The sequence below is a fragment of the Uranotaenia lowii genome, chromosome 1 (assembly GCF_029784155.1).
Source record: "Uranotaenia lowii strain MFRU-FL chromosome 1, ASM2978415v1, whole genome shotgun sequence".
NCBI classification, from domain to species: domain Eukaryota; kingdom Metazoa; phylum Arthropoda; class Insecta; order Diptera; family Culicidae; genus Uranotaenia; species Uranotaenia lowii.
In genome coordinates, this window is record NC_073691.1 from 12488689 (window position 1) to 12506472 (window position 17784).

The 17784-nt window shown below is 39.4% G+C and overlaps 2 protein-coding genes across 7 annotated transcripts in view; one reads left to right on the top strand and one right to left on the bottom strand.

The window, feature by feature from the left end:
• The window catches only part of LOC129739662 (serine/threonine-protein kinase Doa-like), a 65883-nt gene that overhangs the window by 42061 nt on the left and 6038 nt on the right, over positions 1 to 17784 (bottom strand). For 4 of the 6 annotated variants that reach the window (XM_055731143.1, XM_055731145.1, XM_055731141.1 and 1 more), the window contains exons 2-3: positions 7624 to 8552; positions 4320 to 6501 (exon numbers count right to left, since the gene is read on the bottom strand). In XM_055731143.1, coding sequence (XP_055587118.1) covers positions 4320 to 6501; positions 7624 to 8504 — 3063 coding nt within the window. In that variant the 5' untranslated portion in view covers positions 8505 to 8552. Of the gene's footprint in view, positions 1 to 4319; positions 6502 to 7623; positions 8553 to 10292; positions 10488 to 10565; positions 10972 to 17784 lie in introns of those variants that run through there. The other 2 variants (XM_055731140.1, XM_055731139.1) reach the window with 2 other exon arrangements.
• The window catches only part of LOC129739663 (40S ribosomal protein SA), a 243595-nt gene that overhangs the window by 29127 nt on the left and 196684 nt on the right, over positions 1 to 17784 (top strand). The window lies entirely within an intron of this gene.

Here is a 17784-nt window from a genome sequence, read left to right on the forward strand (position 1 = left end):
GAATTTGGTTTTAAAACAACAGATTTTTTTAAAACTATATATTGGGTAGTTTTACCAATCATGTCTTTTTTCGATAAATTTTTTGAAAAATAGTTCCCATTAAAAAAACAGAAATGTAACACGTTAAAGTAAAAATACTTAAAATTTGATTTGAAACCAACAATTTTTTTTATGGCAACCCAAACGCAGACGTAAATTTTTTCTGCTACAAAGTTTGACCTAAAAATGGGTAATTTAATGCTTCGATTAGTGCATTTTCTAGAACAGAGGCGACCAAACCATAAACTGGGGTGATGATGTCGCCTCACACATCGGCCTCTCGATTACGTGGTTTTACGCTTGGAGGTCTCTCAAGACTCAAGACATGACCGCAGATCAAATCCCGGGCGGCAAGGTATGAAGTTGGAATTCCGTCGTACCCCAATAACCCAATTGAACAGAAGCGGCTTCAAGAAACCAAACACCGGTACGCAAAACACACCAATGGATGGATGAATTTGTTGTTGATGCTCAAATCATTTAGAAGAATTGTAAGACATTTCTCACACGTTCGTTGCCTTCTAGTTTTTCTTGATGTCTCTAGGTTTTCGTCTGTCTTCTTGACGGCGATGATGGGCTGTCTGGAAGGAAGCCAATCAACAACCGACAAATGCGTTCGTTCGTCTTGCGAATTGCATTCGATTATCGTTTTCCATTAAAGTAGTTCAGTTGAGGTAGGTGGGAATGAAGTTTGGAAATAGTTGGTATGGTATTATTTACTACCTTCTACTGTCTAGGTCGATCAGAATCTAAGACACTCTAAATAGTTAGACGAATCGAAAAATCAATAACCCAGATTTTCCTTCCGAGTCAAATGGAACGATCCAAATTCTTGAATCACTATCATTCGAAAACGAAACTTTCCCTCCCGTTTGGATGGAAAAATTGTTCCGATTTTTTTTGTGTCGGTTAAATTTTCATCGATCTGCACCGATTTTCCTTTCTTTCCATTATCCAGTACGCTTCATTGCCTTTAATTGATGCAATTTACCAATGATTGCCGCCCCTTTCAATTCGGATGAGATGCATTTTCTGACTTTGAAGATAAAAATTACCAAGTGCTAAACAACATCAACAATGATTGAATGATCGAAAGTGAGATCAAAATTGGTTGATTTTTTTTTTTGAACAGTAATTACCGGAGGCAGTCGACTGCTCTGGAGAAATGTTTTGTTATAATGAAAAAAAAAAAGAAACGATACAGATGTAGGTAACTGCGCCATCGATTCGTGGGTGTGTGCTATTTTTAGTCTGCATCCGGACATTTTTGTTGCCTTGCATCCGTCAAATGGAAACAGTACCGTTTGTTTACAAACAAACTCAGAAAGTCACGCAGCAAATGGATGGAGTCGTCCAAATTAGGGATTCCCTTTATTCGTTTTCTTTTTTTTTGCAGCAGCTGCCACATTCTCTGTTCGGAGAACGTTAAACGTACACGCACACTTGTTGTAGGTTCGGTGCAATGTAGAGGATCAAAATAGCAACAACTTGAATTGAACGCGCCGCGCTAGCGAGCGTAATTCGAAAAGGAAACAGGTTAATTACTTTCCGCGCGCCCATTATCATGTCGATAGTTGAGCTGAGGTTTTTTGCCCTTTCTTACTTTATTTTCTGGTGCTGCTGTTGCTGGTGGTTTATTGTTTGTTTCCGATAAACATTTGCGCCTTGCTACTCCCTCATAAACCGAGCAACACTAGGTGGATTAATTGCTGCATTAGCGATCGACGATTTGATAGAGCACAAAGTAGTTAAAATGAGTGATAAAAATCATACAAAGTAACTATTAACACGTTGAGTTTTTTTAACCCTCCAAATTGGTTGTTATTCAAATCAGTGTAAAATTGATCAAAATATTGTTTGTGTTCCATCAACTGTTTATTCATCAAACACAATGCTGTTAAAATGGGTAATATTTACTCAAAACAACTGTCCAGGTTTTGAGTTTTTCTAACTCACGATATGAGTTTTAAATCAATTTCGTATGCAAAATTCTTTTAACTAGGGTCCTTGAGCCGAAATTAAGGCTGATAATTTTTTTCATGGCAATTGATTAAAAAAGCTCAACAAGAATGATACACTTTTAAGGGAAAATAATCAAAATTTGGGTTCAAATTAACAGATTTTTCATAGCAACTAGGTTCGATGATGCTTGGACAATCAAACAGCACGGATGACTAAAGGATTCTCGAAGAGCAGATATGTACTCCAATCCTTAAAAAAAAATTCACTCTTAAACGTGTAAATGTTTTTATTACATTTACACGTTTAAGAGTGAATACCCAAAATTTGGTTTAAAATTAACAAGTATTTTTTCAACTAAATTAGATAAGGGCAATTAAAAAAAAGATTTTGTAGGAATTTTTCGACCAGCAGTTTGTGCTCATTTAATAGAAAAAAACAAAAATTTTATACATTCAAGTAACATACTTTGATGACTCTTGGGCAATCAAAAAGCAATAATGAATGACAAAAAATTTCGACCGCATTTTTTTATTTATATATATTTTTTAATATAAACAAAAAATTTACACACTTGAGTGAAAAAACTCAAAATTTAATTTTAAGCTTACAGATTTTTGTCTGCAAATAAGTTTGATGGTACTCATGCACCACTGATGAATAATTTTTTTTTCAAGAAGTTAGAAGACAAAATTTACATGTTGTAGGGAGAATACTCACAATTTTTTTCAATTTTTAAGTTTGTGTGATCCGACTGGGACTTTCAAGGGTCAGTTTGAAACTTATTAGTGATTATTAGTGGTTTTCTCTATGAGTACTGATCGTGGTCTGAATTGTGTGAGTGGTTGAGACTGGTATATCTGGCTCTGTCTGAGCTTCGTCCGAAAATTCTGACTTCAACTTCAATCAGGATAGAACCAGATAAGTTAGTTGGTGGCAAGTCAGTCATCTTTGCCAAATCCGACTAAGATTGATCAAGCCATTTGAATAATTTAGGTCAGGCACATTTTGACCATGTCATTCATGGCCAGACATAGGTAAATGAGGGCCAGTCAAAGATTATTTTAGTTCGTTAAAACGGTAGTCTTCTCATAAGAGATAAAGAGGACCACAAACAGAGAATAATCAGACTAGTCAGTGGTCAGTCAGAGGTTAATCAGATCATTTTAGAGGTTTGTCAACTCAACTTAAAAAGTAAGGACTCAGTCAGAGGTTAACTGGATCAGTTAGTAAATCACATATAAGTTAGTCATGTCGATCGGATACTCGTCAGCTCGGCCAATTTTTGAGATCAGTTGGAAGTAAGTCAGACCAAAAATAGGCTCAAACTATAGTCAAGAGTTAGTTAAAACTCGATGAAAACTAAAATAGAGGTCAAACAGGGGTCAGTTATGGTTCATTCGGAACCCAGTTAGAGAGTCAATTATTTATCAGTAAGTTAAAAAAACAAGAGTCAGATCAGAATCAGAAAATCGATCTGATGTCAATTAGGACTTATTTAGAAGTCCGCTAGAATCATTTAAGAGTCAGTACGGAGTTCAACAGGTTTCGGCTAGGAGTCAGCCAAGGATCAGTAGAAAAGATCAATCAGGGCTCACCTGAAAATGTCAGCGAGGGTTCAATCAAAAGTCAGCAAGGTAGTAATCGACACCCAGGAGTCAGTCAAGAGCCAGTGAGAAGTCAAATAGAGTCAGTCAAGAGTCAGTCTGGGATCACTAAGAGGTGTATTAGAGTTCGGTTAGAAGTCAGTTAGGGTTGATGAAACGGCCAGTAGTCAGCTAAGAGTCAGTCAGGAGTCAGTCAAGGTTTAGTCTGAGAGATCAGTCAGTGTTTTCATAAAGATCAATTGAAATTCGATCAGAAGTTAAAAATGGTTTATTTAAAGGTTGGACGAATCTAGCAGTGTTTTTAAAATACTCCCGACGTTTCAGGTAGAATTCTCCAGCTTTCTCCACAGTTTTGTAGCAATTTTTTTTTATTAAATCGCTCAATTTGGATATGTATAATCTAAGGACTATTTCATGAAAAAATGTCATTTACTGTTTCATGGAAGAATGCGAATCTTCTCTACGTTATACCAAAAAAAAAATTGCAAGTGTCATAGGAAATAATCAAGCTATATTGTTTGAAAATCTCTCTAAATTTGATGAATATTCAACACAAATCATGCAATTAATATTACAAACAAAAATCAGACAACACGTACGAAAAAAAAACAACAGAAATCGGCGGCGATAGCGAAGAACTCCCGAGTAAATAAGCCAAAATCGAAAAGATCAATTCAGTCTCGCGAAGCGCAGCCAAGCACGAAAAAGCGGTACCTCCGATGTGTCCTTAGCCGACGAACTGCCGGCTGCTGCCATCGATGAACTACTCGCGACAACCTGATTGGCCGCATCAGCAACAACTTCCTCATCCAGCAGGTACTGCTCCGGCCCGAGTCCGGTCCCACTCGGGTCCGCTCCACTTGCGTCGACGACGCTTTCCAGAAAGATATCCGCATTGGTGGTAAAGATCCGTGGGATATCCGATCGAGGTTGCTGCGGAGTATTGGCGTGCCGCTTCGACGACAACGACTTGGAGCTGGACGGCATAAAGTACTGATCCAGGGCCGTATCGAAGATACCTTCGTCCTCCTCGAGGTCTTCCTCATCGACGGCATCACCGGTGGGTGAATCGACTGGTAGATCGTCTTCATCGTCGTCGTCGATGTCCTCCTCTTCGCCAAGGTAGTTGAGATCGTATTCGTCGTCTTCGTCGTCCTCGTCTTCGGCTTCGACGTCGTCATCGTCGTCGTCCAGGTCCGAGCCGGTCGGGACGACGGTGTCCTCGTCGTCCGGATCAGTATCGCCGTAGGAGGCGATTTGGGTAGCCGACTTGGATAGGGTGATACCCTTGGCAGGGACGTAGGTTGGGGTCACTTCGACGGTGGAGTTGAAGACCGAGGTCAAAGGGATGGGTTCCAGTTTTCCGGTTTGGCTGATGGCTACGTTGCAGTTATTGGAGTTGGAGCGTGCTAGGGCGGTTTCGAGGGATCGACTAGGTGTGAAGTTTTTGGCATCCGGGTTCAGGCGGGAGTGGGAGTAGCTTTTGAAGACTTGGGGACTAGGGGGTATTGGCGGAGGTGGATTATAGCTAGAGCCGACATTGTAGATGTCGGCAATGCTCTGTTCGATGTTGTCTTCGATGTTTATGATACAGTCGGGGGGGTTGGAGTTGTTGTTTTGGTCTCGGAGATTGGCGGGGAAGGCGGGCGGTAGATGACCGTTGACGGGGATTTGGATGGATGAGATTTTTGTAAAGGGTGGGTAGTCGACGATTACCTTGCTCGCAGGAGGGATGTTTTGCTTCATGAAGAAACTTTCGCCTGTTCCTTTACGGGGGATCGAGGATGGGTGATGACCAGGGGTAAAGGGGACGAACGAAGCGCTCTTTTTTATGAGGGCGTTGTTCTTGGAGATCATTTTGTTGGTGGCGCTGATGTCGTTCGGGGGATGGTTGGGTATTGAAGGTGCTTCCGGGATGATACTTTTGTAGGGGGTGAAGAGGTTGTATTTTTTGTTATTCGGTTGATTGAGAGCTTTGGTGTAGATGCAGGAACTTGAGGAACTTTTCGCTAAATTGAGGGCGGGGATGAAGGCTGCTATGTCCGGAAGATTGAAGGAAGGTTTCCGGAGAATGGACGCATTGGAGGAGCTCTTGGCAAGGGTCGATGACGGTGGAGGATCAGGGACAGGGAGCGCTGGCCTAGGTGGGGGTAGGATCTGCGGACCAAAGCTCATCGCACCACTGGAGTAACTTTTGCAGAGAGGATTCACGTAGTGACACGAGTGGTTACTATAAAAATTAGGCTTCGACTCGGCTTCATTGACTAGTTTCTGGAATTCCTCCTCGGTGAGGTGATCACGTATATGCTTATCTAGATGAGAGTAGGAGTAGTTTTTCCGCAGCTTGAAATGATTGTTTGCTTCCGGGATGTCTGCGCCCGTATACAGGTTATGCATGCTAGTTACATTCTTCTTGTACTCGTTGATGCTGTTCTGGACATCCTTCTTGGTCTTGGCCATGATCCGGTCATAGTTCCAACCGAATTTGGTTACCGTGGACGGCTTGTTGGAGGTCGTCTCCTGCCAGAACTTGCTCATGCTGGACTGCTTCGGCACGTAGGCCAGTCCACTATTATTTAAACTGTTAATGCTAGCGTTGTTGCTATTATTTAAATTACTATTATTGCTACCACTAGAACTAGTCGTATTATCACTTGGGGTGGCTCGATTCAACTTGCTGGTGCTGCTCGAGGAGCCTAGAGCCGGACCCATCATGGTATTATGGTGGGCATATTTGTTCTCAACCGATGGTCGAGGAATCATCGAGTGGGACAGGCTGCGAGGAAGTTTATCGCCCGCCGTTTGGTGGAGGTGGTGCTGCTGCTGCTGCTGCTGATGTCCATGATGATGGTGATGATGATGAGTATGTTGCTGCTGGTGCTGCGACTGATTTCCGCTGTTGTGATGAGTGCGTGAAGTGATCGATATTTTTGCTTAACGCTCATAAATTTAAAGCTGTGTTCTATTTTTTACGTAAAGGATCAACGTCAGAAAAGAGAGGATTTTAAATTGGAAAACCAATTATGCGACAAATCAGTGTAAAATTTTACTTTAGAGTTTTGCAGGACGATCGAAAATCGGATATATGTAAGTCGTGAAAAACTACAAAAAATTTCAACAGTTTATCGTGTTCAAGAAATATTAGAGTGCTTTTTGTTAAGAGAATGTCGTCTTTTTCGAACCCAATTCCAAAAAGTTGACGGTCGCCTTGAAATTGAAAAATCAAAGTATCTTTCTCAGGATAAAAATTATGAAATACGAAAAGAACTGAAAAAAAGTTGATGCACAAAGACTTAAAAAGGCGGGAAACGTCGAAAATTTATGAAATTGCCTTGCAGGGACCAGAAAAAATAGAAATGACTAGAGAAAGAAAAAAAACTAATTTACAGTGAAAATAACGAAATATCAAAAAAGGTCAAAATAACATAAATAAAAAAACGACATTATCAATAAAAACAACAAAATTAACATAACTGGTACCAAAATTAACAAAAATAGACAATGATTTAAACAACAACTTGTATGACAAAACTAAAGAATTTGACAAATACAAACATCACTTAACGAAAAAATAACAAAAAAATATTATAAAAATGACAAAAATTCAAAATATGACATTTTTGCCCATTCTAAGATTTTTTGCTAATTTTGTAAGTTATGTTATGTTATGTCAATTATATCGATTTGTCATTTTTTTGTCCATTTTATTATTTTCATTGCCAAAAATTTACAAAAATATGCAACTTTGCAGAGTTTAACAACGAAATGTCCGACAAGTATTCCAGGGTACTGGTCACTGATTCCAATCAAGAAAAAAAAATCAAAAAAAGAGTAGTTCTACTTTAAAAATTGATGCTTACGTATGGCGGTGATCTCTCGTTCTGACATTGGGCCTTTACGACTATCGAAAAACAACAACATATTTTATAGCTGTCGGTTTTTGATTTAAAAGAAAATTATGGACCTACAGCCCAATTTGTCCAATATAAAAATTAAAAAAAAAAATCAAAACATATACCCATGGTGCTGCTGCTGATGGTGATGGTGATGCTGGTGATGATGCGGCGGCAGTTGTGGAACAAATGTCTGGGCCGTAGCCGCCGGATGATGATATTGGTGCAGCGGTGCTCCTGGCGGCTGTTGATGGTGATAGTAGCTGGGATGACTGCTGCCACCGCCGCCGCCGCCACCTCCGGAACTAACCGGAATCGAACTGTACGCATGGTAGGAACTAGACTTGGCGATCGGGTAGTAACCCTGCATGGCCGTCGCACTGTCGTAGTACTGGAAGTACGGATCATTCACGTAATGATGCCGGTAGTTGTTCTCATTCTTGAGATGTTGCGGCGGCGGCGGCTGTGGAGTTGGGGCTACTGTGCTAGTTTGAGGAGTCCCAATCAAGGTGGCAGTGCCGGGTCCAGAAGAACTCGGACACGAAACAACGACCGCATAGTTCGGAAGACTCTTGAGGTAATTGTTCATGAAATCGATATCGGCATTGTACATATCGTTATGCTGCTGTTGTTGGTGCTGATACTGGCTGACACCTGCCGGCGCCTGACTCAATTGATGCTGCTGCGATGCACTCAAGTCAATCAGCTCCCCACTGTTATAGTAGTGAGTTCCATCTTGAAACAGATTGGTGTAATGCATTCCGGTTTCGTCAACCTGCGGATTGTTGCCGGCGGCTGACATCATGACGTTCTCGTAGTTCCTGATCGGGGGCAACGGCGGCTGAAATCCACCGCCGCCCACCAGATAAGGATTACTGCCGCCGGCGCCGCTTTCGCTGCTACACATTGGATACTGCTGCTGATGTTGGAAGGATGCCATCGACGTCGCCGTCGTCGTCGGTCCCTTCGAACCTGAACCGCCGTAAAAACTTTCACTATTCATCATTGTCACACTAGCAGCACCGTTCTCATTGTTGTTAACACTATCATCGGGCTGTGGCACAAAAATAAAAACCCTTTAAATTTCCCTGACTCCAAAAAAACTTAATTTCAAAACTTTCTCAGGTAGGTTTCTTCGATAGCACCGCTTGAACAGCTCGGACACTTTTTAGGGACAAAAAGCCCAAACTTGAACCGTGAAAGGGCGAATGATCGCGAAAATGATGATCGTCGGAACCAAACAAAAATACTCGTTACATACAATTTCCCAAAAGAACGAAGCACCAACGGACCAGAGGAAGAATAACATTCGACACTAGAACTTTGCGCTAGAACAATAATAAAAACACAAAACGACGAGAGGACAAACCAAAAACCACCCATGGATTCGAACATGAACGTCGTAAAAACAGGATCATCATGACCATCATCAGCTGCTTGAGAACGGCGATGATGAGGGTTATTTTTGTAATCGATTAAGCGCAGGTTGAGCAAAACGACCATAAACAAGAATAAATGCACGGGTAAGCGTCATGAATTGAATACAGCAGATCGCGCCAAACTACCTACTCGATTCTAACTTGTATTGGTCTTGATGTAATGATTTCGAAACATTGGACCAACGATCAAAACTTGAGTGACCACTGACCAATGACTGACATCGGAACCAAAACACATAATCTAAAAAATCGAATTAAGCGAAGAAGAAATGTTTAAGAATTAGATCACAGAGTGAAGATACAGAATTAATATGAAGCATGAAAAAATTGGATATAAAAAATAACTAAATTATCAATATTGTGAAAATTTGTCGTATTTTTCTAAATTTTTTATGAAGTTTGTTAGGGAAAGTTGAAACCGAAATACTTAGTGACAGCAAGACGAGATAGGTCAGAACAATTGGTCTGGTCACTCTAGGGAGTCGAGTGAAAATCGCAAAGAGAGAATGACATGCGAGAGCAATCAACTAGCAAACAGAGAAGAAGAAGAGTAAAAACGAAAATCCAAAACAGGCGCGAGCAGAGTGCGAACCACAGAGTTTGAATTGAACCTCACAATAAATAGAACAAGAATAACAATAATCGGTAGCAACAAACAGTAACGACAATCAATCATAACAGATTTAAAATCACAACACCGATTTTTCTAGCAACACTGGTAAACTACTCTACGGGCTACGAGACAGAGATCAGGAAATTCGGACGACCAAGGATACTTCTCAGGGAAGTATCGTGATATCGATCCGAACAGCACTGATGAAGCTCTAGTTCAGAATTTTAGAGAGTAACGAACAAACAATCAACGGACAACGGAAAGCTCGATTTTTGCTAGAAACCTTGGTCACGATCACTTTGGCCGTCGGTTGACCCCGGCCACTCTTGGGCTTGTAGATGATGACCTTGGTCAGCGGTGGCCCGATGTGATCCGGATTGAACACCTCCTGGAAGGAGATGTTCGCCACCGGGATGTCCTTGAGCGTAAGTTCCCCATTTGGTCCGCTTCCCTTGATGGTGGGCAGAGCTAATGGTTTCGGAGGCGCGGCCGGCATCGTGGTCTTTGCTGGAGGAGGAGCAGGAGGTTCCACCTTTTTTGGAGTAGCGACCGCTGCAGGGGTGGAGTTGCTACTGCTGGTGGAAGAACCTGCTCCTCGTCGCTCCGAGGACGATGACGAACTACTGGAGCGAGGTGCCGGCGATGCCGAACGTTTGGCGTGGCGGGCATCATGGTGGGCCGAGAAAGGTCCCGGCGCACCATTTTCACTAGCACCGTTGGATGTTGTGGACGATTTGCTCACCGAGGACAGGGAAGAGGACTCGCCGGAGGTCGTTTGCTTACGAGTGGTCGTCGTCGTCGCTGGTTTGCCGGAGGACGCTGACGTCGTCCCTGTAGATTCGGTGACCTTGACCGACTTTTTGCCGCCGGCGACTGCTGCCATTGAGGTCGTCGCCGTCGGAGTTGTTGCCGTTGCGATCGCTGCGGATGATCCATTCTGCCGGGGAGGGGAAAGACACAAGAGATACACTTTCTGGTTGGTGGTAATCAATCACAGTCGAGGAGCGCTATTTACAACTTTCGCTGGTGGGAGTTTCACAGCCGTGGACATTTCACAGTGCCTCTAGGGGGGTCACAATTTTTACGGGAACGAAATCACAGCCAATATCCGGCGACACGCGAAGAAACCCCGAAAATTCAAAACCCGGAAAAGGGTACGGAGAGCAGACACACACTGTTCTTGACCCCAAATCTCACGGGGAACTACTCCACCGCACTACACAACGAGTGGGGTGAACGACGACGGAAACGGAAACTGGTTTTCGCGCATCGACCGCTCTTTTGTCTTTCTCTGCGGGGATCGTCGTCGCGATTAAAAGTCGTGGCCTGGCGCACGAAACCAATACTAATACTGACAGCGGGATTTTTTCCCGAAGAACCCGCGTAGTAACTCTCGGCGGGGTCAATCGGATAATCACTGATCTGATACCAACAACTCACCCGGTTGGGTGCCGATGATCGTAGCGTGTCGTGTTTGTGGTGCGTCGTTGATCAACCCGAAAATTTTTCCACACAATCTTCACTGTTTGATTGTTTTCAACGACGACGACGACGGTGTCGTCGTGGGGTTGTTTTCATTCCGAATCTTAATCTTAGCACAGCACAGATTGCGCCGTTTGAAAACCATAACCTAAGACTCTTGAGAGGAAGAAGGAGGAGAACCGAGAGACTTAGGTGACGAACGAGTACCGGAAGAACGAAGAGGACCATCTGATCAGGAGATCGGAAGGGCCAATATTGGGTGTCATCACCCTTGACGGGAGCGATCTTGCTGATATTGTTACCGATTGGTAATGGTGGTCATTTTGCGACGACGACGGGGTGATCTATTCTATTTTCCGTCGAACGAGCGAATGACGACGACGACGACGAAAGACTCTGTGAGCAACAAGGGAAGGATCAAGAAGAGAAGGTGGACGCAGGCGCTCTAAAAATATCTATGATGAGAGCGCACGGCGTTTTCCCGAGTGTATATCGAAAAGCAATCGGCTTGAGGCGGTTTATGTGGGTGTTGATGAGCATCACATTTTCTGAACCATTCTTGTTATGAATCGAAATTTCGGGATCATTTCGACAAATTGTGTCATTTTCTTTCAGAATAGTGCCCAAACTTTCAATTACTTCAAAGACTTGAGTTAGTATAGACACTTCTAAATGATAAATTGTCATATCCCTCTGCGGATCGTCTTCAATTATCTTTCCGAACGCAGCCGAACTAACCTAGCACAGTGACAGTCGCATTGCAGGTCGTGATTTTTGCGAAACCATCCCGAAAATTTTCACGCTCTTTCGGGCTCTGTCCTTCTCTTCCACTGAAGAAAATTCTCACGTTTTTGTTTTGTGATCGTGTGCTGAAAAGCGCGGAGCGTCAGGGTTGACTTCGACGTTTCTGATTGGAAAATGTTCGGTTTTTCTATTATTGATTTTCGTGACAATAGTGAGAACGTACCCTGTGGGCCTCATTTAGGACCGATATTGTTTTACAAGAAAATCGACCCCCAAAAATTAAAAAAAAAAATTTTTTTTTTCGAACGCAATCGATAAGTTTCAAATTTTCTTCAAATTGTGATTTTTTGGCAAAAAAAATTGTACAATTTTTCGAAGAGCAAACAATTAAATTTTTTATTCTTCTTTGCGATTTTTATTTGTCGATTTTTTCATGGACGTTAAAAAAGAAAACATTTGGGATCTACGTTACACGGCCAAATTTGTTTTTCAAGAAAATATCTTTGTTCATTATGCACCCTATAACGCAGATATAATAATCAGGCAACAGAATCAGATATCCGGACCAGAAAGAGAATCAGAAATCCGAAGCGGATATAAGAATACAGACGTCGGAATTCTGACGTCAGGATACAGACTACAAAATCATCTATCAGAATCCAGACACAAGCATCAGATTTCAGGATCAAGAAATCAGAATCAGATATTACAATCATATCATATATCACAATCAGATATCACAATCATATCATATCATATCAGAAGCAGGACCCTAAGGACCTCATTTAGGACCGATAGTGTTCTACAAGAAAATCGATCCTAAAAAATTAAAAATCTTTTTTTTTTCGAAAACAATCTATAAGTTTCAAATTTTCTTAAAATTGTGATTTTTTGGCAAAAAATGTATTATTTTCTCAACAGCAAACTATTAAACTTTTGAATCTTATTTTAAATTTTTTTATTTTCGAATTTTTCATGGAAGTCCAAAAAGAAAACATTTGGGATCTACGTTTCACAACCAAAGTTGTTTTTCAAGAGATATCTATGTTTCTCAGGCACCCTATAAAGCAGATATCATAGAAATCAGAAGTGGATTATCAGAATGCACACGTCTGAATCAAAACGTCAGAATACAAACTACAGAATCATCTATCAGAATCCAGACACAAGCATCAGATTTCAGGATCCAGAAATCAGAATCAGATATCACAATTATATCATATCATATCAGAAGCAGAAGTCCAAACATCAAAATCAGATATCAGAATCAGAAATAGGAAATTTATAATTGGAATCTGAATTAAGGAATAATAAATTAGAAAACATTCATCCCTGTTGATTTTCTCAACCAAACAACAACCATAACAAATCACCAACATCGTCCCACGTCAAACCAATTTGTGTTGATAGTGGACTGTCGATCGGTTTCAGTTGAAGAAAAAAAATTGTCGAAATTTCAAGAGAGAATTTTCATCGTTCCTTCGGGAGAGGAAAAACTTTTTCCTACTACAAAAAAAAAACCAAAACTTCAAGGTTGTGTTCCTTTCAGTGGTATTGAACACCTTAAACCAAAACCGAAAAAATAAACAAAAATATCAAGAAAACAACAAAAACGAAACAACCACAATCGGTGCAAAGTTAGCTTGAATGAACTGCCACAGCGAAGTTCATTTGCAAATATTAACTCGGTAGATTTTATTATTCTTGTTTGGCTTTGTGGGAGCTGTGTATTGGTTTTGGGTGGGAAAAATTGGTTTTTTCTTCTAAACTTATACTGCGTCGGATCGGAAACGCAGTTCACCTTCTGATTCAAAGCGCTAACTAAACAGTAAGAAACGTGTGACCAATTTTTTTTTTTGGGCTTACAATTTTAAGGGACAACGATCAGAAAGGGAAAATATCGTCAGCACGAGCGCCGGTACTTTGAAGTCATTCATACGGTTTGAGAGGGAAATTTTTCGATGGGTTAAAAATAAAACCAATTCAAAATCGAGGCACAATCCTGACGGGGAACGGAATGAGTTGATTTTTTTCCTCTTTTTCATTAAAATCAAACGAAAAAATACAAACACAATATTTAAGCGCAGTCCCTCATAGCAAGAAAAAAAACTCTTCAGCTGATTGTTATTGTTGGTCGCTTGCTGTCTCAAAAATGGGCAATTGAAATTTGAAATTGACTGGCACGATGCGATGATCAAGTGCGCAAAAATAATTAATGGCATGTGATCGTCGAATAATGGTTGTAGTTTATATTGAGATGACAGTAACTGACAGTAGCGATTCCGTTCAATTTAGAAGAGCGTTCCAATTAAACATATTTAGATCTCAAGTATTTTTTTAAGAAGCAAAAAACGAAAGATTGTCAAAAATTGGTAATCTACTTCTTACTTGACAAAATTTAAAGCCAACTGAACTACCAAAATTGTGAAAAAAAATATCGTTGAGATTTTTAAAACAACTATAATCCTCAAAATTGTATAAACTATCCAAAATTGTTAAAATTCAAAATCGATGTTCAAGTCAAAGTTGATTATGATTAACTCAGAAAGATATAGTGGGTGGAAATTGTTTTTGTTGTTTTCTTTTCATAAAAAATGGATCTTTCATCGTAGTTATAACTATCACGATTCAGCTTCACACAACTTTGAAATTTTTGGCCACAACTTTGAAGATTGGCCCAAAAAACTGACCTGTTCCAAATTTTCATCTCGATCGGACTCGATTTAGGGGTGCCTTTAAGCGCTCAAAGTTGAGAAAGTTGGGTCAAAAATCACCTAAGGGGAGATCGAAAAAAATTGGAAAAATCGATTTTTTGAAATGCAAAAACCGTCAAAATGTGGTGTTACCTCGAATTTTTTTTTGTCAAAAGTCGACTTTTAAATTTTAATAATTTCTTTACAGGGGACCAAAGGATATCGAAAAAATCGAAATTTTAGTTTTTTTTTTGCCAAATGACTTTTAAACGCATGAAACGTTGAGATCTGGTTTAATCTCGAAAAAAAACTTTTGGCCAAAATCGACTTTCTGGGACTAAATCGGTGTTCAGAAAAAACGATCGTTGTTCCGAAAAAGTTCCAGAAAGCCCTCTCATGATCCTATTCTGGTTTGAGCCCAGGGAAGGTTCCTATTCCTACTCCAACAGGAAGGCTTCTAAAAAAAGACAAGTGTTTGCATAACTCAAAAACCGATCAAGCTAATGATACTAAAACTTGGCATGAAATGGTATCTGGCAGGGTGGCCAGCGGATGTCCACAATCAAATTCCCGGTTTTTCCCGGTTTTTCCCGGTTTTTCCCGGTTTTTCCGATTAAGATTTTAATTTTTTTTTCCGGTTTCACCATACTCAGATAAATACTTTCTATACAATATAAAGACATTTTACAAATTTTTAAAGTAAAAGTGAATTAATCGAATTTAAATTTCACAATATTATTATAAATTCAATTGCTAACACAGGTTTACAAAATTAAACTTTTCTGAAGAGTCAAGATTTTAAGAGCTGATTTCTATTTTAGGCGCTGATTCTAGGCAATCGTTTTTTTATCAGCTCAAGAGATGATTGAGATTTTATTGACCTTTTAAAAAATGTCTATATTTTTTTTAAAAATGTCTACTCTTTTTAAGAAAAACTGAACAACATTCCTAGGATTTCGAAATTTTCGATAACATAAACATGTACATTTAGTAAAATCATTTTCCGATTTTGTAAAACACGCAAATCCGAAGACATTTAAAAGAATTTAACCCCAAAAGGAAGGCATTGTCTTATGAAACCTACAACATTTAGGAAACATCAGAATCCTCGAGGACAACATAAGTTGATAGAAATCTTTTTTTTCCATATAAGACCCTTTTATCCAAAAGGGTGTAAATAATAAAAGCTAATTTCTAGAAAACATGCTTTTAAGATGTGGTGTTTGGTTATTTTTCGTATATTTGAAAAAAAAACTGTATTTCTCTTTTGAGCATTAAAAAGTAAATAAGATTCCTAAAATCTGAAAAAGTCACAAAATATAGTGAAAATATAAAGAATCGATTGGCGATATTAATTGAAAATCAAACATTTTTGCACTTATACCGCTTTAGCTCTGCGGGCCTCATATAGGTTTATTAGCTCACCAATTATCAATGTTGATTTAACTCAGAACTGATGAGGTTTATAGCTTCCCAACGACATATCACTTAAAATAGAAGTGATTGAGAAATTTCGAATTCAGGACCCAAAAATTTCTAGAATCAGCATGACAAATATAAGAATCTAAAGTGCTGTTCACCTGTGTAGTTTGAAAATAGAATTTTCATTTTTGATTTCTATTCTAGGCTTCCAACTTAAAAATGTAGGTTAATTTTAATTGCAGAAATGGATTTTTCTACAGAAATCCTTAAAATAGATTCTGATGTTGAAACTGTATGTATATTTATTTAAAAAATTGCATTCCAATCATAATGTTAGATTATAAATTTGAAATGTTAGTCTGAGTTCTGGATAATAAATCTCAGTCTTAAACCTGAATTCAGAATATGAATTCTTCATCTGCATTTTAAGTCGGACTTCTGTATAAAAATTAAAAATTTCAATCCGATCTCTTGATTTGAACTCAAATCGAAAATAAATACAGATTCTGAAATTCTTATCACTTATGATTCCAATGTTTCGATCCTTGGAATCATAAATAAATAGTCGTTTTTGTTAGACTGCTAACCGAAAAAGTATCTCACATAATCCATTAAAAGTTGACGAAACACATTTGAATATTATTTCTGAATCTGATATTTGAATTTTTAATTCAAGTTAAAAATTCTGTTTTCAATTTAATTATTTGAAACACGTTTTCTAAATTCGGACTCTTATGGCAAGTATTTCTAACATTTGAAGTAAAGGCTCAATTGGGGCACAAAAACCTGCAGCTCTATCTCTTGTTAACTCATAACACATCAAAACTGACAAATTTGTACTTAAAGCTTCTGAAAAAAATTCTTTTGATGAACTTTCCTATTTAGTATGTCAGTATATTAAGAGGAAAACTATTTTATTTTGTTGAGAGTATTTGCCGGTTTTGATTTCAAATTCCCGGTTATTTCCCGGTTTTCCCGGTGCTCTTTTCAATTCCCGGTTTTTTCCCGGCTATCCCGGTTTTCCCGGTTCGCTGGCCACCCTGATCTGGGTACGAAAAATGTTTCTATGGTCCTTTGAGATCCCTCTCTTCTTCCAGTGGGGAGACAGGAAATCATCAAATCACTCAAGAACTAATCAAGCTAATGGAATCGAATGTGGCATGGGATGATATTTGGGTACGAGAAATGTTTCAAAAAATACTGGACACCGCGCCCTCCCTCGAGTAGAGTGAAAGGAAGAGGGGCTCTCTTATATTTTTTTTCATAACTGGAAAACAATTCTAACAAATGGAACCAACATTGACATGGGAAATTTTTTGGGTACGAGAAATGTTTCTATGATTACTTGAGACCCTTTCCTCCTTCCTTCTATACATTTCTTTTGTATAACTGGAGAACAAATCGAGCAAATGGAAAAAAATGCATGGCAGCGTATTGGGGTACGATCAATGTTTCTATGAATTTTCTGTACCCATCCCTACATTCAGTGAGGAGATAGAAAGAGGGAGAGGGCTCCTTCACAATAATTTACGTAACTCGAAAACTATTCGAGCAAATTGAACCAAATTTGGCATGGGAGCTTATTCGATTACGAGTAATAATTCTATAATCATTTTAAAAAAACGTTGCCAGAATTTTTGCAGCACGTTTCCGAGCTGGACAAATCCGGGCTATTTTATCTAGAAAACTTGGCAAGATCCGGGCATTCGATTTCAGAATTGTTGACCAAAAATTCGGGCGATATCCGGGCAAACTTGGTCAAAACGCAGAAATTACTCAACAAAATAAAAATTTAAAAAAATTGAAATTTTTTTTTTACAAAATCTTACCAGTAGACTTCAAATCGTATTTTAGGCTTCCAAAAAACCTTTCATGATTATTTTTATAAAACTT